Source organism: Leptodactylus fuscus, chromosome 8, assembly GCF_031893055.1.
Source record: "Leptodactylus fuscus isolate aLepFus1 chromosome 8, aLepFus1.hap2, whole genome shotgun sequence".
Taxonomy (NCBI): Eukaryota; Metazoa; Chordata; class Amphibia; order Anura; family Leptodactylidae; genus Leptodactylus; species Leptodactylus fuscus.
Genome location: NC_134272.1, coordinates 11,874,148 through 11,901,973, shown reverse-complemented (window position 1 = coordinate 11,901,973; position 27,826 = coordinate 11,874,148). Strand labels below are relative to the sequence as shown.

At 45.4% G+C, this 27,826-nt stretch overlaps 1 protein-coding gene across 2 annotated transcripts in view; it reads left to right on the top strand.

Moving 5' to 3' along the window:
• The first annotated feature begins 363 nt into the window (after positions 1 to 363).
• Positions 364 to 27,826, top strand: part of PRKCB (protein kinase C beta) — a 108,663-nt gene continuing 81,200 nt past the window's right edge. For both annotated transcript variants that reach the window (XM_075284087.1, XM_075284086.1), the window contains exons 1-2: positions 364 to 621; positions 7,968 to 7,999. In XM_075284087.1, the coding sequence (XP_075140188.1) occupies positions 458 to 621; positions 7,968 to 7,999 (196 nt within the window). In that variant the 5' untranslated portion in view covers positions 364 to 457. The remainder of the gene's footprint in view (positions 622 to 7,967; positions 8,000 to 27,826) is intronic.

Here is a 27,826-nt window from a genome sequence, read left to right as displayed (position 1 = left end):
CCCCCGTCTCCTCACCCCTTGCCCCCTTCCTTGCCCCCCGTCTCCTCACCCCTTGCCCCCTGTCTCCTCACCCCTTGCCCCCCGTCTCCTCACCCCTTGCCCCCTTCCTTGCCCCCTCCTCACCCCTTACCCCCTCTTCTTGCCCCCCGTCTCTTCACCCCCTGTCTCCTCCATTGCCCCCCGTCTCCTCACCCCTCATTCCACCCTGTGATGACATTTCTGACAGGACTATTTCGGCGGCTTTGTTTGTGGGCGTGTCTGTGCTGTAGAATGGGCGCAGTTATGCAGATGAGGGGGCGTGTCTCAGGTGACGCTGGTAAGCAGCTGTGTGCAGAGTAGCAGTGAGAGCGCAGTGCGCCCGGGGAGAGCGGAGATAGCGCGCAGCCTCCAGCAGCAGCAGCAACAGCAGCAGCAGCAGCAGCAGCAGAGCCCAGCACACAGCGAGCACCGGAGCGGCATGGCTGACCCTGCAGTCGGTGGCGAATGCGAGGACACCACCACCAGGTTCGCCAGGAAGGGCGCCCTCCGCCAGAAGAACGTCCATGAGGTGAAGGACCACAAGTTCACTGCGCGCTTCTTCAAGCAGCCGACCTTCTGCAGCCACTGCACCGACTTCATCTGGTGAGGGGGGAGGGGTTGCCGACCCCGAGCGATGTGTCTTGTGTATCCTGATCTGTGTGTCTATTGCTGCCCCATCTGAGTGACTGGCTGCTTGTGAGTCTGACATTTGTGTGCCTTTATTAACCCCTCGCCTCCCATTTCTTATTTGCACCAAAATTATTGGTGCAACCTGTTTGCAGCCACAGATCGCCCCATAAACGTGCTCATTGGGGTCGTCCTGGTGGGATGGAGGGGGTTAAGTGACCATTAAATACTGGTTATCTCCTGGGGGCACAAGGGGTTAAACCAGTTACCATCCGGAGACATAGGGGATCAGACCGACGGTGCATGTCATGGGGGTATCGGGGGTGTCCATAGACCGTTACCAAATCTATATGGCCACATACCGCCACTATGGCCTCTAATGTATACGGCTCCCATAATCCACAGTTTCCTATTGGTCGTGTCCGTTTTTCGGGTATATGTCAATTTTTGTGCTTTTAATCCCGTTCACGGCAACCGACAGCCACCTCATTGAGATATTAGGGGGTAGGGGGCTTCCATAATCCAATATCGCATGTTTACAGCCAATATGGCCTCCAACGGGCCCTCGTGATCTGTGGTTAAGTAGTTAACACATCTGGTTTTCCGGTAATCCAGATCACGACGATTTACGGGACATCCTATTGCAATATCGGGGGGTATCCCTAGACCTATATATGATGTATACGGTCCTATACCACCAATATGGCTTTTAGCGGGCGCCCAAAATCCGTGGTTATATTGTGACGTCAATTTTTGTGATATGAATCCCGATTCCGTCAATCGTAGTGTTGGTCCGAGCTTTTTCTTAATAGGATATCTGCGGTCCAGCGTTTCGATAATGGGGGCAGGGGAAAATAGTTGACTTTTGGGGTTAAGAGGGGCATCAGAGACCGCAAATGAGGGGATGGCGTGGTAAGTTTGGCTACTTTTGACAATTAGTGTGTTGTTTTGCACAACTTGTTCCACAACAGGTCACATGATCCAGCGTTCTGTATCCGCCGCTGTTAGTAGGGGCGCCAAATATGGGTCCCAATGCAATCTGTAATCTCCTATAGGTACGTGTATAATGTATTAGATGCAGCAGAGCTGAGTTTGGGGTGTTTGTTATCTTGCAATCCGCTTGCCTGATCACAATACACCCTTAAACGACACTTTCAGCTCTGCTACACCGGCGCGCTCTTCCTTTCCTGGATGACCATTGTTGCCCAGTGAAGTGATACAGGCCAAGTGCTTATTTATCGGCGTGTAATTACGTGTGCTTGCTGGCGCTGCGGGGACTTAAGTGCACTGCAGTCACATTGTGCTGTGGGGTTATACGTCCGCGCACAGCAGAGACGAGCGAGGAATCCTGCGGACAGGGACGACGCTAATGAGAATGGCGCTTTCCCTGGTGCAGATTACATTGTATTTCTATAGATTCTATCCCTGGCCGGGGTACCAGCCAGGGTGCGGGATCACATCGGCCCCTCTGCTCCCTCCTGTAGGGTCGGGGAAGCTGCAGTGCAGTTGACAGCTCTGTTGATAGGAATGAATGGGTCTATGGAGGCGGTTGCATCACTGGCTGGGGTTTATGGGAGCGATGACTTATAATGAATGGACGCCCCTTTAAATATATAGAAACTGAGGGTTGAGTTGCGAGCCGTGCACCTGTATGAGCAGGACTAGGTCATGATAGGATTTGAGCCTCTGGCCCATTGGGGTGTATTAGAAAGTTGCTGAACTGTAAAGGGTTAATTATATAGGTTCTGAGGACCTCTTTAGCAGGGGCAGGAGTGGCGTCTTAATCCGTAGAAGACAGCGCTGGTTTAGGCCTAGGTTGTCGGGCTGCTCCCCTCCCCCACCGATATATGATTATGGGATCCTGCTGAAAATGACAGGACGGAGATGTCATCTGTATGGCGGCTTTACATCTTATTGCCCTACATTGCACAGTATTAGAGGTTCTCTCGGTGCCTGTTTTTGTGCATCTTCTTATTCTGATATCGGGAGTATGTGTAGTTGGCGGTATATGGAGTCCGTATTGTTCCTGCGCTGCCAGTAGTATGTTTTGTAGTCATAGTCGCACAATGATGACTGGTCCCATCTGATCACTGACCCCATACAACTACGGACCTGTAATTCCCGTGCGTCATTTTGTATTGATAACTATGTGTCCCATCTGATCACTGACCGCATGTAAGTACGGACCGTATGTGACGTCCCTATAATTCCTGCGCTGTAGTCGTAGTCGCGTGATGACGATTTGTCCCATCTGACCACGTGCAATGATGTTAAGAGGCGACACAATACTCTAGTTCCTGTGACATGGATACAATGGTTGTATTATAAGTTTTAATATAGCAGTACTGGTCATCTTCGGCATGGTGTCGTCCCTCTGTTATTCCTCCTGGAAGTATATGCCTTGTCTGTGTTAACCAATAGTGTTATTCCTATGCGGTGATTGGACAGTATGGAAATGTGACGCTCCGTCAGAATGTGCGTGCTGATTGCCAGTTCATTCCTACATTTCCAGGAGGAATAATAGAGGGACAGTTCCATGATTGTAGGCACCAAATACTTTATCTTGCACACAGGCCACCCTAAAAGAGCAGTGCGGTATAATCCTACGTGGTTCCTATAGTAGGGTGTGTGTATGTGTGTGTGTGTATATATATATATATATATTATATTTGTGCAATTTCCTTTTGTATTGCAGTCAGTGCAATGTAAGGAAGTCGTTGCTGTCTAACCACAGCCTGATCTTCAGATACTGGCATCCTCTCTAGGGGCATTAGGAGTTATTTTTTGTGTTAAGCACCCCCTTAGTAGATTTGGGGGGAAACCATAGCCCGTATCTGCTCCCTCGCTTCCTGCCCTGCTTGCTTTGCTGCAGCGTGTAGTCGGTGTGCTTCCTTACTTCCACTGTCACAATGCACATTCTCCTGCCTGTCTGCAGTGCTTCTTCTGTATTCTTACTGGGCACCCTATTAATATTCGGCGGCTCCGGCCAGGGCTTGTATAAATGGCCATTAAGATAAGTGGCCGATGATGGGTTGGCAAGGAGCGTCGGGCCGACGCTGGTTTGCCTGGGATGGAGACGGCGTGCGCCCGTTGCGGCAATGGGTTGTCCTGGGACTGATGTGTGCTTTGTTTACTAGCGGGGATCGATGCCAGTAGGCTCCTCGCTCAGCTTGTATTGTTATTACAGATGCGTATAGATCTGTACGTCGCCCCCTGACCTCTTCATAGGATTAGCGTAGAGCGCTATTGTTTACTTCGCTTTCTATTAACCCCTTTGAGACCACCCGAGTCGAGTGTTCGGAAAGCCTTAAGGTCGGCTCGAGTGTGGTATATCCGGAGGCAGAGGATTGGGGGTCATTCTCTAGGATATTGGTGTGCTGACACGCTGAATATCCAGTGGATTTACTATCAATGACTTTAAGGCCGGCGGCGCGGACACACTGCGATTTCCAAAACGCTCCCAGTTTTTGGAAATTGCAGCCTGTCAATTATACCTACGGAAACACCGGCGGTTTCCCTATAGGTATAATGGAAGAAGAGGAAATCTCTATGGACTTTCTGTGAAAAGTACCACAGGAAAAACCGCAATACGCTGTCGCTGTTGTTTTTCCCGTAGCGCTTTTATGCTTTGGCAGGCTTCATGGTGTTTTAGCCAAATGGGATTTTCCAGGACTTATAACAGGTCATCTGTATCTGACTGGTGGGGGTACGAAACCTCGGATGCCCACTGATCAGCTGCGCCGTTGTCTTTGGACCTATGACGTCACATGGTCTTTCCAAAGCTTTGTCCCATTTAAAGGGGGTTGTCTGAGACCCAGGTATGAAGGATACTGATGTCCTATTCACAAGATCGGTCATCAGTATCTGATCAATGACACCACCAGGACCCCCACAGATCAGGCGGTCGGGCGAGTGCTGTGGCCTCTTCACAGAATACCACACAGCGCTGTGCATGGTATTGCAGCTCAGCCCCATACCCATGAATAGGACTGATCTGCCACTGTACCATGTGACCAATGAATGTGATGGCATCAGAACAGGAAAGAGGGCTCCGTGTTTGTGAATGTTGCAACCTCTTCAAACCGTTAGTTGGTGGGGTGTCTGATTTTGGACCCCCATTGATCCTATCAATATGTAAGTAGAAGAAGAAGAAAAGACCGCCATGAAAGGAAGTAGCAGCGCCCCCACCAGTCTTCTGTTTGAAGAGTCTGCAGCACTTGGGTGACTGCTGTGGCCTTTTCTTTGGGCACGTGATGTGATGTTGATGGCTTTTCTGCAGCCCTGAACCATTCAATTATTTGGAATTGATGTGCAATACCAGACACAGCCACTGCTCTGTGTATGGCACTGTACTTGGTAGCCATTGAAGAGGCTGCAGCAGGTTGCCAGGATTAGATACCCACCAATCCAATACCATCAATATCATAGTCCTGGAAGACCCTTTTTAAAGACTCTTCACATCAAACGCTGGTCCTAAAATAGCATCAAATCTGCATGCATGCACTAAACACCGTTGTGTGAACAGAGCCTGAGAGCTGAGATTTTGGCACAGCTGTGCCCAGTGGGTATAGTAGAGAGCTGGGTGGGGACGTCCTCGCCTGACTTATTTATTGTAACCTATGCTGAGAAGCTGGCGTATAGAATCTGTCATCATTTCAAGATTGGCAGGGGCCTGATACCTTGGTGTTGGACCCCTAAGGATCTTCCATGGATGACCTGTCTTAAGGATGTCATCAGTTTAAAAGTCCTGGCCAACCCCTTTAAGACTGTCATATACAGTCCTATGAAAAAGTTTGGGCACCCCTATTAATCTTAATCATTTTTAGTTCTAAATATTTTGGTATTTGCAACAGCCATTTCAGTTTGATATATCTAATAACTGATGGACACAGTAATATTTCAGGATTGAAATGAGGTTTATTGTACTAACAGAAAATGTGCAATATGCATTAAACCAAAATTTGACCGGTGCAAAAGTATGGGCACCTCAACAGAAAAGTGACATTAATATTTAGTAGATCCTCCTTTTGCAAAGATAACAGCCTCTAGTCGCTTTCTGTAGCTTTTAATCAGTTCCTGGATCCTGGATGAAGGTATTTTGGACAAACAATTCAAGTTCAGTTAAGTTTGATGGTGGCCGAGCATGGACAGCCCGCTTCAAATCATCCCACAGATGTTCAATGATATTCAGGTCTGGGGACTGGGATGGCCATTCCAGAACATTGTAATTGTTCCTCTGCATGAATGCCTGAGTTGATTTGGAGCAGTGTTTTGGATCATTGTCTTGCTGAAATATCCATCCCCGGCGTAACTTCAACTTCGTCACTGATTCTTGAACATTATTCTCAAGAATCTGCTGATACTGAGTGGAATCCATGCGACCCTCAACTTTAACAAGATTCCCGGTGCCGGCATTGGCCACACAGCCCCAAAGCATGATGGAACCTCCACCAAATTTTACAGTGGGTAGCAAGTGTTTTTATTGGAATGCTGTTTCTTTTTGGACGCCATGCATAACGCCTTTTTTTTATAACCAAACAACTCAATCTTTGTTTCCAAAATGAAGTTGGCTTCTCCAAATGTGCTTTTGCATACCTCAGGCAACTCTATTTGTGGCGTATGTGCAGAAACAGCTTCTTTCTCATCACTCTCCCATACAGCTTCTCCTTGTGCAAAGTGCGCTGTATAGTTGACCGATGCACAGTGACACCATCTGCAGCAAGATGATGCTGCAGCTCTTTGGAGGTGGTCTGTAGATTGTCCTTGACTGTTCTCACCATTCTCCTTCTCTGCCTTTCTGATATTTTTCTTGGCCTGCCACTTCTGGACTTAACAAGAACTGTCCCTGTGGTCTTCCATTTCCTTACTATGTTCCTCACAGTGGAAACTGACAGGTTAAATCTCTGAGACAACGTTTTGTATCCTTCCCCTGAACAACTATGTTGAACAATCTTTGTTTTCAGATCATTTGAGAGCGGGCTGTCCATGTTCGGCGACCATCAAACTTAACTGAACTTGAATTGTTTTGTAGAAAGAAATGGTCCAAAATACCTTTATCCAGGATCCAGGAACTGATTAAAAGCTACAGGAAGCGACTAGAGGCTGTTATCTCTGCAAAAGGAGGATCTACTAAATATTAATGTCACTTTTCTGTTGAGGTGCCCATATTTTTGCACCGGTCAAATTTTGGTTTAATGCATATTGCGCATTTTCTGTTAGTACAATAAACCTCATTTCAATCCTGAAATATTACTGTGTCCATCAGTTATTAGATATATCAAACTGAAATGGCTGTTGCAAACACCAAAATATTTAGAACTAAAAATGATTAAGATTAATAGGGGTGCCCAAACTTTTTCATAGGACTGTATAATGCCTGTCTTAAAGGGGTTGTCCAGACTTGAGCTGTTCATGGATTATCCTCAGCATACGCCACAAAATACCTGATCAATGGGACGAAGGATCACTTCTGGTGCCTGTTCGATACCCAATATAGGGCCGGAACGCAGAAAGCTTTGTCCTCTATATAGCGTTCGGGCTCCGTCACTTCAGCTCAACTCCAACTGTCTTCAATGAGCGCTGAGTTGCAGTGACGGCGCCCAGACAACATATAGGGGACGGAGCTTATTGGTAGTGTTGAGCGATCGAATATCTCCAAGGCATAGGAATGGGCGTAATTGGCTGAACACCAAGGGGTTAAACGCATCGAATATGAGGATTGGCCATAAATAGTTTAAAGGGGTTATCCAGTTTCTATAATTGATGATCAATAATCGATCTGCAGGGTCCATCATCCAGGGCCCCCAGTAGATCACCGGCACCGAGGCAGCACTACATTGAAGTCTATGGAGCAGCACTACATGGAAGTCTATGGAGCAGCACTACATTTCCTACACTTGCTCTATCTAAGGAAAGGCCATCAATCATAGAAACTGATAACCCCTTTAATCCCAGACAACCCCTTTAATACATTTCAGCAATTGTGCAGATTGTATATTAATGTAGCAAATCCTCAGCTGTGAGAAGTTTTAGATTTTTTTTTTTTTTTCTTGCATAAAACCAGAAGTTCTCCTTCACCATCAGCACTTGGAGATCTAGTAAATGCAGAGGAACTGAAACACGAAGTATAATTACCGAATAATCATTTACATGGAGCCGGGAGACCCCTTTGTCACGTTCCGCCCCCCTACTGTTTATGTATCGCTGTCGTTTTTTGTGTGCAGCTCTGTGTGTAGCCAGTTTTTATGTTTTTTTTGCTGCAGAATTGACTGTGAATGCTGCGCGGTTATGTAATACGCTCTCTGTTTGTTCTTGTCTTGCAGGGGTTTCGGCAAACAGGGATTCCAGTGTCAAGGTTAGTGCTCCCCCTCCATCCGCCTTGCTGGGACTTGTAGTAGGAGGCCAGGAGAAGCTTCTGCAGGGCTGCCATGCTATGATTTATTCACGTGCTCCCGTGGTTGTGCAGAGCGGCGGCGGCTCCTTTGCAGAGGAATCTCCTGCTGTTTATAATTATGTAAGAGATAATGATGTTAAGAAGCCTCTCGGAGTCGGTGTATACTCCGCCGCCGCGCCGTATACTGCACAGGAATGACAGATATTGGCGGTGTGCAATTTGAGTGATCTAGATGTTCAACCAGGTTGAATGGCACTTCCAGGCGTATTCATCTGTTCCTGGACTCCATACCTGGCATGATCTTGTATCACAGCTGGTGGTCGCTGCCTGCCAGGGATGCCCCTAACAATCCTGGGTAACATCTGCCATCAGGAAAAGTCGGGGTTGGATCAGGTGAACTTCCTCTGGAGAGAAGAGCGTTGCTGCAGCTATCTAGATAACGCTTATCTCTGATCCTATAGTGTGAAAAAACAAAACCAAAAGTCTTTAAGGCAACTCTTACTGGCCTTAAAGGGAGTGTGTCACCAGATACTGGCATATCAACCCAGCCTGCAGATAGATAGGTTAGGGTCACCTGAATCAAACACTGTTTTCCCTTGTAAATCTGTGGCTGCTTTGCTGAGATATCGCTGTTTTGGTAATATGCTAATGAGCTCGTGGAGCAATGGCGGCGCCCTTCTCGCTACAAACCCACTGAGAAAAATGGGGATATCTCGAAAACGGAGGCCGTTATTCACAAGGGGAAAACACTGTTTGCTGCAGGTGAACCTAGCCTATCTATCGGCAAAGTTTCATGAAAATGATCTTAACCTGGCCTCATGATCCCAAATACACGACCGTGTCTTATTTTGACATCTTCCGGGTACCTGAAGTCACCTCCTTGTCTTATCGCTCATCTACCTGTAATAGACATGATCCTAGACTGTTTAGGATATGGGACCGGAAAGCAATGTTCATGCCGTGAGACCTGACTGTGCCGCATTCCTGCTCCTTATGAGGCTCCTTGAGGAATCTTGCCTTGTTTAACCCCTGCTTGTATAAGACAGATGCCCTGAAGTGTTGCCGTCTATTTGGAGAACATATGTTCCTCGTGTTAGATTTATTTTGGGAACCAGGTTCGCTCATGAAATGTAGGTATAGGGAGGGGGGTGCATGCAGGGGATGGAGCTGTGATCTGAAGCCATACAGGCTTGGTTTAGATCCTTACTTTTCCTGACCTCTTATGTCTTGAAGGAGAGATGAGCGGCCTCCATACACTGAGGATAGCCAGAGGTTCTGTTATGTGTATCAGCGGTTCTATGGGTGTGATGGATATACGACTTATAATATCAGTGGTCAGAATTCTTGTGAGTGCCTTTGACTTTCCCCTCCTTGATAGGGAAACGTTGAGGTTGTGTAATGGTTCCAGCACATGTCATGTGGCGTACAGATGGCCGCCACCTCGCCATCCTCCGCTGTGTGTGCTGTACACTTCCAGGGGCCATCAAGATAAGACGGGGCAGATAACTGCAGCTTTTTATGGTCACAGATTGTCAGATGTTTCTAACATACCACAGATATTCGTTTTAAAAGGAAGTGACCGACTTGTCATAAGATGCGGCGAAAAAACTTTACAGAAGTAGCTGGGCCTGAGGCCGCACCCGAGTGATCGCAGGGGGTCGTAGTTCAGATGTCGTGACCCTAAACAGGAATTGTCCGAATTCTGTAACTTTCTAATATTCTTCTCTATTGTCAAGATGTCTGCTTGCTGTCGTTTAATGTGGCGCTATTATAGTATCTTTGCAGTAAATGGTGGTTATTTTGTGTCCTTTATATGGCAGTATTATCTTGTTGATGTAATTTGGGCGCTGTATGACAGAATTTTCATGACACTATATGGCAGTATTATGTAGGATGTATTTGACAGTATTATTATGTGTGCTGTATAAGGCAGTACTATCTTGCCACTATATAGCTATGTGGTATGTTCATGGTACTATTATCTTGGCACTACATGGCGGTATTATATGACCTGCATATGACTGTATTATCTTGGTGGCATTAATTGGGCTGTATATGGCAGTGTTATCTTGACACTATATGGTGTATTATGTGGACTGTATACAGTATGGTGGTGTTTTGACGCTGTGGCCTGTATATGGCAGCGTTATCTTGGTGGTAATATTTGGGCTATATGTAGCGAGATTACTTTGGCACTTTATAGTGACATCGTGTGGGCTGTACATGGCAGTATTATTTTGATTCTATATGGTGTATTATGTGGACTGTATACAGTATGGTGGTGTTTTGACGCTCTGGCTTGTATATGGCAGCATTATCTTGGTGGTAATACTTTGGCATTTTATAGTGACATCATGTGGGCTGTACATGGCAGTATTATTTAGATTCTATATGGTGGTATTATGTGGGCTGTGTATAGGATAGTACTATCTTAGCATTACCTAGCTAGATTTTGTGCTTTGTACATAAGTTTCATCTTGACACTATATGGCTGCATTATGTAGGTTGTATAAGACGGTAATATCTTGGTGGTATTGTGTGTGCTGTATATGACAGTGTTATGTGGACTGTATTTAATATAACATAATACTGCTATCAGGTTGTCAGCAGTATGTGAGCTGTACATGACCGCGTTATTATGGTGTAATATGGATGTATTATATGACCTTTTTATTGTGATATTATATGGCGGGTTTATGTGGGCTGTTTATGGTAATATTATGGCAGTATTAATTGGGCTGATTTTCTCAGACATCATGTACCCAGTTTGCTTGTTGCCCGGTATCCAGTTTTCTATAAAACCCGCCATGGTTGCCTGTGTCTCTGGCATAAATGTATGAGGCCGTCATACTGCGCGGTATCTTGGTCTCTCTTATCCCCATTGTGTCGAGCAATCCTTCCTTATCCAGCCCACGGACAATTGGGTGGCATTCTCCTGGCGTCTACTCGACTGAAGACAGGGGAAGTGAATGTACTTGTGACTGATAGGAGTGTAACATGGTGGGAAAGCACTGAAGTGGAAACAAGTGTGAATGATGCCATAGGAGAGAAGTTTCCTAGACAAGGGGAGACTGTGACGTCAACTTCAAGGAGATTTTGTATCTGACTGCTGGAGGAAAGGAGAAAGTTATAGTATTCCAAAAAAAAAGTCCAATATTGTGATACCATGAGATGGGTCATGCAATCTGAGACCTTGAGTGCAGCTTTGGAAGTGACTAGAGGATAATATAGCACATATAATGGTTATGATCACTGCAAAACACTGTTGGCTATTGCTTGCAAAACGCATGCAACTTTTTCGCCATAGACTTCATTGTAAATTTCACGAGACTGACTTGCGAGAAGCAGTCACATCCCCCAAAAAGTTGTGCAACTGTCACTGGCAAGTTATTCTGTTTTTATCTCCCGATATGTCTTCCTGTAGCTCTGCCATAAACCTGTGATGTGCATGAGATTGTCCTATTAGGGCAAGTTCACACAGAGTATTTTTGCAGGCCTCAAAAAATATCCCCCATTCATGTCTATAGGAGCCAAATGAATGGGCCTAGTCCGGAGGGTGGTGTTGCGAAGCGGATGCCGTGGCTGAATCATCTGCGGAATCCGCTTGAAGAAAGGGCAGCTCGCTTCTTTTTTCCGTGAGTGGGAACAAACCGCTCACGGAAAAAGGAAATGACCAGCTCCCATTGATTTAATTGATTTTGACACGGACTCCGCAACATGGTGACTCAGTGGTTACTACAGCAGCCTTGCAGCGCTGGAGTCCTGGGTTTGAATCCCGCCAGGAACAACATTTGCAAAGAGTTTGTATGTTCTCTCCGTGTTTGCTTGGATTTCCTCCCATACTAAAAAGACATACTGATAGGAAAAAAAGTACATTGTGATCCCTATAGGGGGCTCACAATCTACATTAAAAAACAAAAAAATATTTGCTTCGGGGGGTCCTGAGGGTGATATGACCCCGGTATTGAGTTTCCCTGCAGTGCCACCTCAGGACAAGTTATGAATTACGTTTGGTCCAGTGAAATCAATGGACTGCCCATCTCGTCCACGGTCCTGTTGGGTCCTCCGTGGTGAGAGACACTCTTTCCACCCCGACTATTTGATGAAAATACCAAATTTAGGATTCCGATTCTCATACAACCTTCAAAAATATGGATTTTCTAGGCCAGGCAATGCCTTCAGGGATACTTGGAGTTCTCTTTCAGTAGGAAGGACCTTCCATTACACACTTGTGATACACACTATATATATATATATATATATATATATATATATATATATTCCCGTCCAATGGATTAAACCAGTCATTGGAAAACACGACCGCTCTGACCATTGATGATAATGAGATGAATTATTCGGTGAGGTATCTGTATGGGAACTCGCCCATTTCCTTCCCCGGGCTGTCCTCCAAACGGAAGTGAAGAAGATAAGCGACTTAAAGTGTGTTAAAATTTTATAAAGGTCATGTAACGTAGACGCGGTGATCACGCCGCGCTGTTACGAGAGATCCTGCTCCTCCGTTATCTTCCTTGTCCATCAGTCGTCAATTTGTTTCTTCTTGAAGAGCCTTTTCTACATTTACATGTCGTAAGCCTTGTGCAAATCCTTCCTCTTCCTCGTAAAAAAAAGGGAAGTTTCCTGTACCCCTCCTCCACATCGGGGTCCTGCGGGTGGGTAGATGTGTCCTCTCTAAGACCCCCAGCCTTGCTTAGTTGGGTGTAGCCCCCCTTCGAAAACTATAGTAAAAACCTATGAGATTGAGACGGAACTGAAATTACCGAACACAATGGAGGCGGCCATCTTGTAGGCCACATAGGGAGATTCATAGAACGGTCTTTGTTGCCACGACATGACTTTCATTTTGTTTTGCGCTCTTGGAAAATGAAAGCTGCGCAGTGATTGGTTGCTATGTGTTGGTGGGGCAGTGATGTTTGTCAGCATCCCAAATTTGTGACTTCGTCTCCTCTTTGTGTTCAGGATGGCCAAAAATCGGGCGACCTTTATGTCAATTAAAGGCGTTTCCCAGAACTGAAATATTGAAGCTTCAATATCCAGGACTGCCATTGGTCAGCTATGCGCTACCCCAAATGGATGCCTTGAGGATTTAGGAGCGCCCGCACCTCCTTCAGCACTGCAGCTGTTGTGACACTACAACTCCCAGCATGCATATGTGCTCTGCTGTACTTAGAACACCCATGGAAGTGAATGGAGCATGCTGGGAGTTGTAGTGTCACGGCAGCTGGAGCGCCGAAGGTTGCGGACGCCTGTCCTAGAGCATTGGATCCGGACATGTCTGCTATAGTAAATGCCAATTCTGGATTATCTTCTCTTAGAACTGTGTGTTGTTCCTCTGTTATACCTCTGGGAAATATAAAAATCAAAAGCAACTTTTATTATCTCCCTTGTCAATGTGGTGTGTTATTATTGTATTGGAACTATGTAGGGATATGCCATATTGACAATGGGAATGGTAGCGGTCTGTCCGTAAGTCATACATTTCCAGGAGGAGCAACAGAGGAACAGAATAATGCAACGTTCTAAGAAAGGATGCTCCAGAATTAATATTTACTAAAACGGACGTGTCAGGAGAGCGGATCGGTCCTTTTTAAAGGGGTCTGTTTCGAGACTGGTTCCCTTTAAGTACCTGGTAAAGGCTAAGGGTTGAAAGCCAGTATCACAGGACATGTCTAGCTTCCATGGACAAAACGGTGACAAATGTTCCTGTATGTTCAGTAATAGAATGCACGGCGGCCGGCGTGTCTGCGGAGGTCTGCATTCAGCAGGCTAAATCAGGTAGACAAGGAAAGCAATTTGCCCAAGGTGGTAATTGGCTGCACACATGAGTGAACCGCAAGGTACTCGCCCGCTCGGGCTGCCACGCGCGCCTCTCTCTGCTTGCGGATAAATTGGACCAAATAACAAAAAGAAAAACAATAACTTCATTTTTTTTTTTCTGTTCTTTAAAGCGCTGAAGCTTTGGGATAGATCGTGCGGCCTAGGTCCGTATCCTGTTGTGAAGGCCTATTCAGATTGTGCTTATTTTTGGATCATGTGATGTCCATGGTGAATCCGCTGGTTCGAATAAAGGACCAACATAGTGCATGAACCAAGGATCTGGGGGAAAAGAATGGACCTCTGCAAGGGCCCATTAATATCAATGTGTGTGTATCATGGACGTCACGCATCTGCAGAATGCGGCCATGTGAATAAGCCCTAAATGCGTAGTGCCAGGAATGCAAGTCTGATGTGACGTGTATAAGATCATTGCTGGTCTGTAGATATACAGGAAGGGGTCTTAAAGGAATTGATTAGATTGCAGTCGCATGCTTCCCATGGACGGTCCTTGCTCTGACTACAGCCTCATATGGCTCTATCTTCTGTTACACCCTGTCCGGTAATCCGGGTAACCCCACTGCCCCAATATATGGCTATGCCGAGCCTTCACATTCCTGTAGTAGAGGGCTCAGGATCCTGCGCCCCTCCATCTCTTCTCAGACTACAACTCCCAACATGTCCTGACAGATTTATACCTGCCCACATTTGTCTATTTAGTTTGGGCAAAAAGTCTGGGTATGATTTTTTTTCAGTCTTTTTTTTTTTTTTTTTAACTTGCATTTTGGGAATTTCCTTGGTCTTGTGCCTAGTGGAGCCGGTGAGGCAAAGCTTAAAGGGGTTGTCCAGTAATAATTTACATACCTGGTCCAGGGATCGCTGATAATGGAGCCCAGTGTTCTGTCCATGTCACGACTCCTGGGTCATGTGATCTTAAGCAGCGTTCTGAAGCCCCAGTCCTGTACTATAGTGAGGTCGGGTCAGTAGGGGGCAGAGCGACTTGGGGGCTTCTACGACGCTTTGAATCGCATGACCTGGGGTCGTGACGTTGGTGGATACCCCAGGTCCCCGGACCAGGACCTGTTCGACCTCTTTAACAATATATATAATTGGGACCCCCACCCGTCAGCTGAATGACGAGACAGCGGCATCATGAGCACTGTGACTTCTTCCCTGTGATGATGATGTCATGTACATGGGTCACACGGCCATGTTGCATCTCAGTCCCACTCATGTGAATGGGGCTGAGCTATATTACCAAGCACAGACACTATACCATGTATTCAGTGAACAGGCCTGAACGCTGTGGCCTCTTCAGTCATACCCCCCACTAGTCACATATTCATGACCAGTCCTAAGGATTTCATCAATATTTAAGTCCTGGAGTACCCCTTTAATCGATGAGGACCCTGAATAGGCAATAATTCCTTTCTAAACCAGACAACCCCTTTAAGCTTTGTTTACATTAAACCGGGAAACCCCTTTAATTGTGCCTGTGCTGCTGAGAAGCAGGCGCCGCTGTGCGGAGGAGCCGCTGCCGCTAATCACTGTGTTATTGGTCCGCTTATTAAAAGGGGGATTAACTTGCGGTGTAATTACTTAACTACGTGTGTGATGCTAGGAGGAAAATCAATAGCTCTCGGGCCGGTTACGCTCCTACTGCAAGTTTTCCTCCGGAGATTATTCTTTGTATAAGCTGTTGGAATCGCGACTGAAGGAATGAATGGCTGCTGAAGGAATATCTGCAGGACAGATCTGGCTTTTGATTTGTTATTATATAGGAATCCATCATGCCGGGGGAGGCCTTTGATCTGCCGGGCCCACGGCCTCTGTATAAATACACCTTGCCGCTCCTTATGTAGTAAGTTAGTCGTGTCAAGAGCCTTCTCGAGATGACTCCTCCGGTGTAATGAGTCTTAATGTGGTAGTCAGTGACTGCGCTTTTCATCTCTGGGACATATTACGGCTTTCTTGGCAGCCCGCGGCTCATTTTTCACCCTGTTCCTGTTTTATGCTCCATCTTGCTCGTGTCCGTTCCTGTATAGTGAGGCCTTATGTTCAGGCTCAGCCATAGGTGGCCTATACGTCACTGGTGACAAAGGTTGGTGTCTCCCAATACCTACCTATCCCCTATGACACATGCCCATGTGTAATATGGCACTTATAGGTGCCCAGGGTGTACCGCCATGGGCCAAGGAGTCGTGACGGGGAAGGCCCAATGATTTTTGGCTACTTAAGATTTATTTTACATGTTACGTGGAGGACCTATTTTTGTATTGGGGCCCAGAACCTTCCGGAGCCATAGGTAGCTCACGTCGAAATGTAAGTGGTCTTACCCTATGTATGAGGCCTATAGTCATGACCCTGTTAGTCAGTGGTGGTGCAGCTGAGAGGTTGTCAGATTGGTACGTCATGAAGTCACCATACACGGTATTGCCCCAACCATGAGGTGTATGGTTATGTCTATATTAGTTAGTGTGGCATGGAGGTTGTCAGATTGGTACGTCATGTAGCCACCATACAGGATATTACCTCAACTATGAGGGGTATAGTTATGTCCATATTAGCCGGTTCTGGTGGGGCATGGAGGTTGTCAGATTGGTATCTCATGTAGCCACTGTATACGGTATTATCCAATCGTGAGGCGTATGTTTATGGCCATAATAACTAGTGATGGTGCGGCATGTCGGTTGCCATATTGGCATGACTTGGACCCTTGCCCACTGACGTTCCTTTCTCACCAGTGATTTCTTCAATGTTTTTGACTAAAGATGGCTCTGAATACCTTCCGAAAATTGCCTTTGAAATATTATACCTTTTGTGACATTTCTGAATTTGTCACTACATGCCTATGGTAGGAGGTGTAAGCGGCCGTCGTACGCCTTCGGGGTGTGAAGGTTTTTTTTTCTTTTCTCGATAACTCAGAATGGCGTTTTTACTAGAACTAAAATATTCTAGAAATCTGAAGTCTGAATGCTAAAACATGGCTGTCGCTTCCTGAAACAGTGCCACCCCTATCCACAGGTTGTGTCTGGTATTACAACTAGTCTGAATGCTAAAACATGGCTGTCGCTTCCTGAAACAGTGCCACCCCTATCCACAGGTTGTGTCTGGTATTACAACTCGACTCCATTGAAGGGATTGGAGATGAAGTTACCTTGAGTCAAAAACACTGCCCAGTAAATCCAACCAGGGTTTACTGTGTGAAACTGACCCAACCCCAATGGTCTCCGACCTGTAGGTCTCCAGTCTACAGGGCTCGGCATGTCCTGGTTACCTGGGTCGTAGTTTGCAGCGGGCACAAGTTGGAGATTGTTGCTTTTAGGTGTAGAGAACCTGGCAATGAATGACGTTACCTCCATTAGGTACATAACGTAAATCCTTAATAAAAGTAATTACCCGGCCGGCTCCACGGCCCACTCCCTAAGTCAACAAGGTTAGATCCTGAAGCATACATTCCATTAGAGGAGCAATCGAAGAATCTCGCTAGTGCCCGCATGATGTGTATGACATAAAATCAAAGCCTTGCCCCCTGTGTCTCACATGTGCGGCTTAGCATAGAGGACACGGTTGTGAGAAGAGTCAATCCAGACCATCTATCATGGGGCAGCGTCAATAATATTGCAGCTTTTCTCCCTCCTCCTGGCCTTGTGCACACAGCTGCCAGTATTGATCATGAAGCTGAATCTGCTAATCTCACTTCCAGGTTATTAGGGTATGTTCACACGTAGCAGATGGCTGCTTTTTTTTTAGAAACAGTGCCGCAATCGGCTGCGACCTATTGGAATATTCCATCAGGTAGCAGCTGATATTTACTATAGGGGATCCCTGCTCTTGTCCAGGTCCGCCTCTGTTCGGGTTGTAGGGTATCGGTGAGTACATATGGGCCATAATCTGCTGGAATAATCCAATAGGTAGCAGTGTAATGTGTGACTGTGAGGGGACCAAAATAATGGGACAGTGTACTGTGTGAGGGGCAATATACTGTATGGAGCCAAAAAGGGGGCAATATACTGTGTGGGGTCCAAATAAAGGGGACAATATATTGTGTGGGGAGGGAAAAAGGGGACAATATACTGCATGGAACCAAAAAGGAGGCAATATATTGTATGGAACCAAAAAAAAGGGGGCATTGTACTGTGTGAGGGGCAATATACTGTATGGAACCAAAAAAGAGGCAATATACTGTATGTGGTCCAAAAAAGGGGGACAATATATTGTGTGGGGAGGGAAAAAGGTGCAATATACTGTATGGAACCAAAAAAAGGGGGCAGTGTACTGTGTGGGGTCCAAAAAAAGGGACAATATATTGTGTGGGAAGCAAAAAAGGGGCAATATACTGTATGGAACCAAAAAAAGGGGGCAATGTACTGTGTGGGTTCCAAAAAAGGACAATATATTGTGCGGGGAGGCAAAAAAGGAGGCAATATACTGCATGGAACCAAAAAGGGGGCAATGTACTGCATGTGGTCCAAAAAAGGGGGCAATATATTGTGCAGGGAGGCAATAAAGGGGGCAATATACTGCATGGAACCAAAAAGGAGGCAATATACTGTGTGGGGTTCAGAAAAGGGACAATAGAAAAGGGACAATATATTGTGTGGAAAGCAAAAAGGGGGCAATTTACTGCATGGGGTCCAAAAAAAGGGTGCAATATATTGTGCATGGGGTCCAAAAAAAAAGGATTCAATAAACTGTATGTGGGGTCCAAAAAAGAGACAATATTCTGTGTGAGGAGGGTTGATACCTTTTGGGGGGGCAATATACTGTAGGGAAAAGTAAAGGGGACATTATACAGTGGGGTGGCCTATAAAGTCGGATTTTGGGTCCCTAGATATGATTTTGTTCTGGGGCCACTGAAATGACAAGTCTGTCCCTTGTGTTGTGTATTGTAGCTCCCGTCCATTGAAGCGAATAGGGCTGATTTGCAGTACCACATGTGCCCTGTGGATAGGTATGGCGCTGTTTTTGGAAGGTGACCAGCGGTTGAAAACCTATCCTTATTGTGTCCTGCTCACACAGCTGCAAGTGACTGCTCTGATACATTGTCACAAGCCCTGCACCTGTACATTACATGATGCAGACGAGGTGTTTGTGTGTGCGTGCGCTAGGTTGTTGATAAGAGGCCAGTGTGCTACGTGTAACCTCGGCAGTCTAGTTTTGCAGCATTGCCTTCATGACTAGATTTGCTGGGGGTTATGGTTATACTTCGTGTTCTCCTTTACATGCCCCTTCCTCTTTCCTGCACGGTGACAATGTGCAGACTGTTCAGGCGGTCGGGCCGGGAGCTCTATAGTCACTTTTTTTCCCCTGCTAATTTGGCTGCAGCCGAAGACAAACCTGTTATGTTGTCATAGAAGGAAGTGAAAGCTGAAAAGTGCCGGCTGCCATTGCTGAGTTACACCTCGTATGTGCATTGTATTGCTTAGTATTGCACAGCATGGCGGTATCATGTGGACACTGTATGGCACCACTATTATCCCCATTACTGTACTATCTATAAGCTCTGTATTGCACTGATATACAGACCTCTTTAGGGCAATTCCATGTCAGCCCTGTATAGCATTTTTAGTTAAGCACTGTATAGCGGTAGATGGTCACTATGTGGTACTGATATTTAGGCATCTTTCTGACGGTAATATTTAAGTGGTGTACAGCACTTTGGTTTGGGTGCAGTTTGGTGGTTTCTGGATACTACATAAGCATCCTTATGGCAGTATTATTTTGGCTCTGTATAATGTTTGTATTGGAGCACTGTATGGCGGTATATTATATTGTCATTTGGGCACTTGTATAGAATTTTCTTCTGAGCGCTGTATGGGGGTATATGGGCACTATATGGTAACGTTACCTAATATTTAAGCTCTGTATAGTATAGCGCTTTTATTTAAACACTATATGGTGGTATATGCTCACTGCATGGCACTGTCATTTGGCTGTCTTCATGCTAGTATTATCTAAAGGAGTTTTCCTATATATAGTTATATGGGCACAGTATGGCACCATTATATTTCCACAGCATTAGCATATTGGCGGCCATCTATATGGCCCTTCCGTCTCATCCTTGTCCTCGCCACTAGACGCTCACCTGTGGTTTGTCATTACCCCTATTACTGGGCACCCGTGAGCCTGGTCTATGCAGACAGGTGTTGGTGGAATATGATTCCTGCCGTCATCTGCAGTAAACATGTATACGGTGTAGTAACCCGGCACTGTGTATTACAACGTGTTCATACAGTATTTATAGGGCACCAGGCGGTATAATTAGTCATGCTTTGGGGTTACGCGTCTTGTGCGACGCTTTCCGCTGGTATTTTCCAGGGTATGCAAAATCCTGTATTCCTAGAGGGATCTCCTGAGCCGAGCGGTGATGGGTCTGCATACAAATCTGGTGCTAGGTGTGTGGCCTGATGGCAGGAAAGCTGATGTACGGTTGTATTATAGATGTTGTATACAGTACGAAGTGTGAAGTGGATCCAGTTGGCATCGGACCGCACCCAATGGATACTATAATGCTAAACTACGGCTGATGTCACAGTTTAGGAGGCCAGACCCCCAGCTTCGTGGTATACAGGGGCCTAGTGAATGGGCACCAAGCCATCGTAACCTAGCACAGTATCTGTGTCTGGCTCGGTCCATTGTATCAGTGGCTCCAAGGATCAGCTGATTGGTGGGGGTGTTGGATGTCGGACCCTCACCGATCTTATATTGGTACCCAGAAAACTCCTCTGGACAAAGTTTAAAAAATTGTGGCTGCTCTTTCAGAAACTGCTCCACCCCTGCCCATGGGTTGTGCCTGGTATTGCAGCTCCGGATTATTGAGCCACTTGACTTCATCAATACATTCAATGGCTTCTATGGAGAGAGGTCATTGAACACTGCACCCCTTATTGGGATTGTACATGATTTCAAAAACAGCGCCACACCTCTCCGTTGGTTGTGTCTGATATTACATCTTGACTCCGTTAAAGTGAATGGGGCTGACCTGCAATACCAACTACCACCTGTATACAGATGTGGCGCTGTTTCTGGAACAAGGCAAATGTATTTATCTAACCTCTGTATAAAAGAGTGGTCTGCTTTCTTGAGCTTTCTTATTTCGTGGGGATTGCATGTGCTCTAATGCAAAGTTTGGGAGGATTTTTTTTTTTCTGAGAGCTGTGACTTACCTCTATTGTTCTTCCTGGAATGTCAGAAAATTAATTACTGGGCATTGACCCCAGTAAGATGAACACCTATAATAGAGGTCCCAAACGCACACAAGAAATATAAAGGTAGTGAGCCACATGCCTTCCAAATTATACAGTATATACAATCCAAATGTGTTGTTAAATAATCCCAGAAGGGGTCCCCTATAGCATAATGTCCACCCCCAATATGGATTTTATGTTTTGTTCCCAGGAAAAATAGCTTGAACAGATTCCCCATGATTAGTCAGTAGAGCTGACGGGTTCTTCTTAAAGGGGTCTTTCATTGCTTTCACCAACTCCAACTCTTTAATAGCCACTGTTCCACTGATTCTGGCGCAGTTGGAATTTTTTCTCTAGCCCTCACTGTTCCTGAGCAATCATTGCTGTTAGATTCATCACGATCAGGTGGGCAGTCCTGGAGCAGGTAGTCTAAGACTGCCCACCTGACAGCAGCCTAATTAGCATATTGAGTGCTGAATATAGCATCGCTGATTGCTCGGGAACGGTGAGGGCTAGAGAAAAAATTCCAACTGTGCCAAAATCAGTGGAACGGCACCTTTCAAATAAGGCAGAAAGGTGATACATGTGGACCTGCCCTTAAAGAGGAACCCATCAACCCTTTTGTTGTTTTTGTTACGTTCTATATTATGCCAAGTCTACCTGGTTACTATATTGTAGGTATTTATGTGGCGTTGGGCAAACAAATGGGTTAAATAGAATTTTTTTTTTTTTTTTTTTGCAAGTTGGAATTCATATAATGGCTCCAATTAACCTAATGGAGAAGCTTTTGTCCTCATTTATTGAACAATTCACATCAGAATTCCGGCGTGAGGATGATCTGTCCGGCTCCCGGGTTGCGCATTTCTGCCACATTATAAATCATAGGGCACAAGGCGACTTTCTATATAAATTGGATTCCTGTACATCTTACGAGAAGACGGCTGAATATTGTCTGCCGCGAATAATCTATCTGTGCTAGGACGCCGCTATACGGCAGCCACCTATTTATAACTTATTATTCCTGCTGGGTCCATTGTTTCTCCGTGCAGGCTCCATGAAAACTGCTGAGCGGTACAGTCTGTGGTGTCAGCCATACATACCTGCTTAAAGGGATTCCTCATCTTTATGATATTTATACATCGATGGAGTCGGCATCAGCACCTTAGTCTAACCTTGGTGCAGTTATTTATATACTCACGCCAAGTTTCATTTTTTGTTGCTGTTGAAAAGCCGGGGCCAGCCTTATTGTGGGAGGGTCCTCTGTCCAGGCTAGAACAGATTCACTGCTGCAAGACAAGGCAGTGACAACCTTGTTGAATCCAGTCCTACAGATAGATAGGTTACACTCACCTGAAACCAGCATATCACCCCAGCCGTGCAGATAGAGGGCTGCCCATGCTCCTGTTGAGATGTGTGCTGTCATACATGTTATGTTATTTTAAATAATAAAGAAGAATTTTTCAATTTTCCACGAAACCTGGCTGGAATCAACTTCTATTTTGGATTTCCTCGTGCAGATAGAAAGGTTATGGTCACCGGAACCCAAAATATCAATCCAACCCTACAGATAGATAGGATACGATCAACGGAATCCCGCAGATCAATCCAGCTCCTCAGATAGATAGGTTACAGTCAGCTGAATCTGAAATACTGCTGGATTCAGGTGACTGTAACCTATCTATCTGCAGGCTAGATTAATATTCTGGGGTCTGGTGGCCATATTATGAGTCCATTTTGGCCATAATATGTTACTCTTGTACCTGTGGACAGACTCTTTGTCTATGGTTTTGCTATTTATAGGACAGCTTGTAAGTAGCAGTGCCATAGCACAATATGGCGGCACTTTTTGTAATGTGTAACCATAGGGTTTCCCTTGGCCTGTGGACAGACGGGCTCTATTCCCATGGCTGTACCAATTGCATGATAGTTTGTAAGTAGTACCAAAGCTCAATATGGCGGTACAGGCAATAATATGAAAGCATAAGGACTCCAGATACCTGTGGACAGGCGCCTTCCCATAATAATGATGGCTTGTAAGTAGTAATACTAAAGCACCATATGGCGACACAAATTCCATAATATGGAACTATAGGTACTCTATGCGGCTGTGGACTTTGCCTTATGCATGATAGAGTGTGGTTTCAAAGTACCATATGGCGGCACACTCCATAACATACAACCATAGGCACTCCATATGCCAATGCTCAGCCTCCTGGCCTATGGCTTTGCCATATACATGATGGGTTGTAGGTAGCAATACCAAAGCACCATACAATAATATGTAACCATGAGGATTCCACATGCCATTGTACCACCATATGGCAGCACATACAGTAATATACAACCAAAAGTCCATGTATAGTTGCTGTTCACCTGACTTTTCCATATGTGTAATGTCTTGTAAGACTCCAGATTATTGAGCAGCAGACCTATGACGTACCGTAGTCTCACATTAGAGGACTTTCCCCTGCACGGTCGGTGCCGTGGCCCCTGTAGGGTTAAGCGCCGGGTGCCTCCCCACGGTGTTCCTGAGCACAGCTGCGAGGGCCGCTTGATAATTTTGCATCCTGTCACTCTTCTAATTGGAAGATGTATGGGCAATCTCGGCGTTACCCTCTGCCTGTCTTCTCCATGTCTCCGGTAATGATGTTCACTGATTTTGAAGGATCTGCTCCATGTAATTATCCCCCGGCCCGCGCCCCACATTGGGCAAATCATCTTTTTCATCCCTCACTGTTACTGAATATGAATATTTTTTGAATATTTAAATGAGCGGAAAGCACGACGCCTGTCATGGCAGCGCTTGGCGTAGATGAGACTCCTGCAGGTGGACAAGGACTCGGAGACCTCAGGATTGTAGACCCAGAAGTTGGCCGCCTGTTCTTTCTATTAGTTTAGCTCGCCCCCATAATGCTTCATGCCATCTGATCTGTCCATCTTGGGGTGGGGCTTAGTTATCAGTCACATGACTCTGTACAGTCAGCTCACACCTGTAGAAGGACACCTACTAGGACCTCAACTGAAGATCAAAAATGGGGGAAAAATTTTCCAATACATAACATTGGGTCTAGTCAAGACGGCCAATAAGTCATATCGGGTTTCGATCACCAAAAATAATGTACATTTTATTTTTTATTTTTTTCCCAGTGTTGTTGTGACTGTTGTGCTTGCTCTGGGGTTGCCATGGTGCCATCAACATGGTTATCTTGTAGCGGCTTATCTACATTGCCTCCTAATACACGTTAGTGGATTGGTTGGTCCCTCAGAAATGGGTAGATTTGGAATACTTTTAAATAATAAATGTTATGTTGCCAGGACAACCCCAGAGCAAGCACAATACTTGTCTAGTTTTTGCTCCGGCGAGTTTTTGGGTTAATCCATGGTTTAGAAATTCCAACATGCTATTTTTTTTCTACACATACTGTAAAATAACTTTAATTTTTATCTGGACTATGTTACTATACCTTAATTAAAAATATTAAAGCAATTCTGCAATGTATTATTTCCTCCTTCAACGGTATGGTACAAAATTCTAAAAACAGTGCCACACCTGTGCATTGGCCGTTTCCGGTATTGCAACTCAGCTGCATTGAAATGATTAGGAATAAGCTGCAGTACCACATACAACCTGTGCACAGGGGTGGCGCTATTTTTGGAAGAAAGCTGTGCTGGCCAGTTTATAGCTGTCTGTAGTCTGTGCGCCATTTCCAGGTGACCCTATCCAGTGCGGCCGTACAAAATGAACGTGGACAAAGCGGAGTAATCTGGATATCTCCGGCTCAGAGGGTTTCTTCTAGTAGTTTCCAGCAACTATGGCAGGACTATAATCTCAGCCCGGGGGTAGAACATTCCAGTTTGTTGTAAATTATGACATTTAAGGATTCTGGCGAAAATGAAAAGGGGTTGAGTGTGGAAATCGCATACCGGAGCTAATTACAGCAAAATTATTTCCTAAGGAAGGAATTATCCAGTGTGGTCGGATTGGGGAGGGGGTTTATAGATTCATAAAAAAATTAAAAAGTAAAAAAATGATCTAGTTACCGGTGTGTCAGTCTACATGTAGTTCTAGCATTCTATTCGCAATGTCTATAAGAAACTGATAACGCGTTACAGCCCGTGGACTGGTAGGAATACCAAAAGTTAAAGGCAACGCCCACCTTTGCATCGGTGGACATTGCTTTTTATTGTTCCCATCGTTGTGTGTTTGCAGCTCCAGCTCCTTCAACTAGTTATTCTATGGAGTGCAGCTCTGGAGCACAAACTGATGCCCAAAAAAAAATTAGAAATTTATTCAATTTTTTTTTTTCTATCTGTTGGAGACGAGGTTAAGAATCTCGCTTGTGTACGCAGCGCCGTATGATTTTTTTTTTTTTTTTTTTGTCATTTCGCTGAATTAAATGGCAGATACTTTTCCATTTAATTTGCCGCGGATGATCCCTTGACACATTAATTATTTAATTGCTGCGGTTCGGTAAGGGGGTGGGCGTCCACGGCAGAGCGGGGGAACAATGCTGTCATTTACAGGCACGATCCTCATCTGTGTCAAGGACTTTGACTACTTTTATTTTTTTTTTTCGGAGGGGGGGAGGGGAGATGCAGATTACGGGTAATGGAATGAAATCATTAGTTATAATTGGTTTATTATCTAGGTATTTCGCATCCTGATGAAATGAAATGGGACGGCGAATGTCTGGAGGTTTCTTCCTACCTTGCGCTGCTATTTTCGAGGAGGTCAGATGTATTTTTATAGGATAACCTGATTTACACGGGGCTGAACCGGGGAGAAGAAAGCATTTCGCTAATGAAAGGCGTCCTAGAGAGCGGCCGCATCCGGGGTAGGAATGCTGAGCCGGGGAATTAAATAAATGGGCCATTGTCTAATAGAGAGTCATCGCCGAAACAGTTCTCAGACTATGGAAACTGTCAGCAGGGCATAAAACAATATGGCCTCCTGTAATGGACGATCGTCTGAAACATTGATTATTTTAAAGCTCGACAATGTAGTGAATTAAGGCTGAGTGGTGAGGGATTCGCTGCCAGCGGCAAAAAAAATTACCGATTTGCATATCACAACGTAGCCACTAGGGGCAGCGATCGATTATTTAACCAGTGTATGGGTTTAGATCAATGTAATCTCTAGAATACTAAAGTCAAAGTCCTCTATACCCGATGTAGAGGATACTCTAGTGCTGAGCTGTTGAGTGCTGTAGGTTTAGTTCTCCTTTTAAGGGGGAAATTTCACCACCTCTACCAACACCAACTCTCGGCATTTCTCAATAGGTGCCGATCCACTGATTCCGACGCAGTTGGAATTTTTTCTCTAGCCCCTACCATTCCTGAGTAACTGGTGCTGTTATTTTCAGCACCCAATATACTAAGTGGACTCTTTGTTCCAGTTTGGCCCCGCCCACCCAACAGTAAAGAGTCTGAGACCGCCCACCTAACGGTAGGAAGCATAATTGTGCGGAAACTTTAAGAGATGATTGCTCGGGAACAGTGGGGGCTACAGAAAAAATTCCAGCTGTTCCAGAATCAGTGGAACAGAGGGATACAAAGGGTTGGAGTTGGAGGAGGTGTTAGAGATCCGCTTTAAGAATTGATCGTTGATGGTGACACATAATCGAGTATACAGTCTATGACTAGAATTGTGTAATATTCATAAATCTTTGCACTGCGTCCTGTTTCACTTCAGTTACAAATAGAAGGCTGCCCTATACTTTGTATGGAAGGGATGCTTAAAGGGCTACTCCATATTGCAGTAGTTTTTATCTCTGGGTTTACGGAATGACCATGTAAGCAAAGCCCTGATCAGGAAAAAATAGAATGGAGTTGCCCTTTAAGAAGCACGCCCAGTTGTGCCGCTTTACAAACCCTATTGTGTTGCTGTGTACCACCTATTCTTTTCTCTATGGTGACGCTGCGTTCTGCACAAAGTATACATGGAACATTTTATAGAATTGTCTGTGAGTTGCCATGTTTGTACAGCAGACCAGTAGCTATGCCCACAGAGGATTATGGCACGCATGCATGAGGGCTGGCTTAGAAGACAATTGAAATAATGTATCTCCTGTGCCTGCTGGCTGTTTAGAAAGGCAGATGATTCTGGAGTCCTGCCCGCACGTTATACTCGGAGACCTCAGGTTTATTAATATAATGCCAGGCGTATTCGTATTTGTCGTTTTCTGGCGGCCATTGTACCCACGCGTATGAAACCTTTAAATTCTTTCTGCTCTTAGCTATTATAGTGTTGGATTTCCCATGTTTGGGGCAGATATTGGGGGTTTGATAAGTTGAATTTGATTTCCTGTTCCCTAAAATTAAAGGATTAAATTTTATCTGCCTGAGCCACCTCTAGGGGGAGCTTATGTCACCTGAAACCAACATATCATCCCCTCCCTTGCAGCTACATAGGTTAGGGTCACCTGAATCCTATGGTGTTTTCCCTTTGGGAATCGCTGCCTCCGTTCCTGAGATATTGCCGCTTTGTCAATATGCAAATGAGCTCTTTGAGCAATGGCACCGCCCTTGTTTATTCCATATTGATAAAAACGGTGATAACTCGGCAATGGAGGCAGCGATTCACAAGGGGAAAGCACTGTATGATTCAGGTGAACCCAACCTATCTAGCTGTGGGGTTCTGGATTCTGATGATAGGCTTCCTTTAAACTTGGATGCTCCCTCTCATGGCAGTGTTGGGTTGCCAAACTGTGTAAAAGTGGGGGATGGATTTGGAATGACTTTCGTTGAGCTGCAGTACCATTCACAG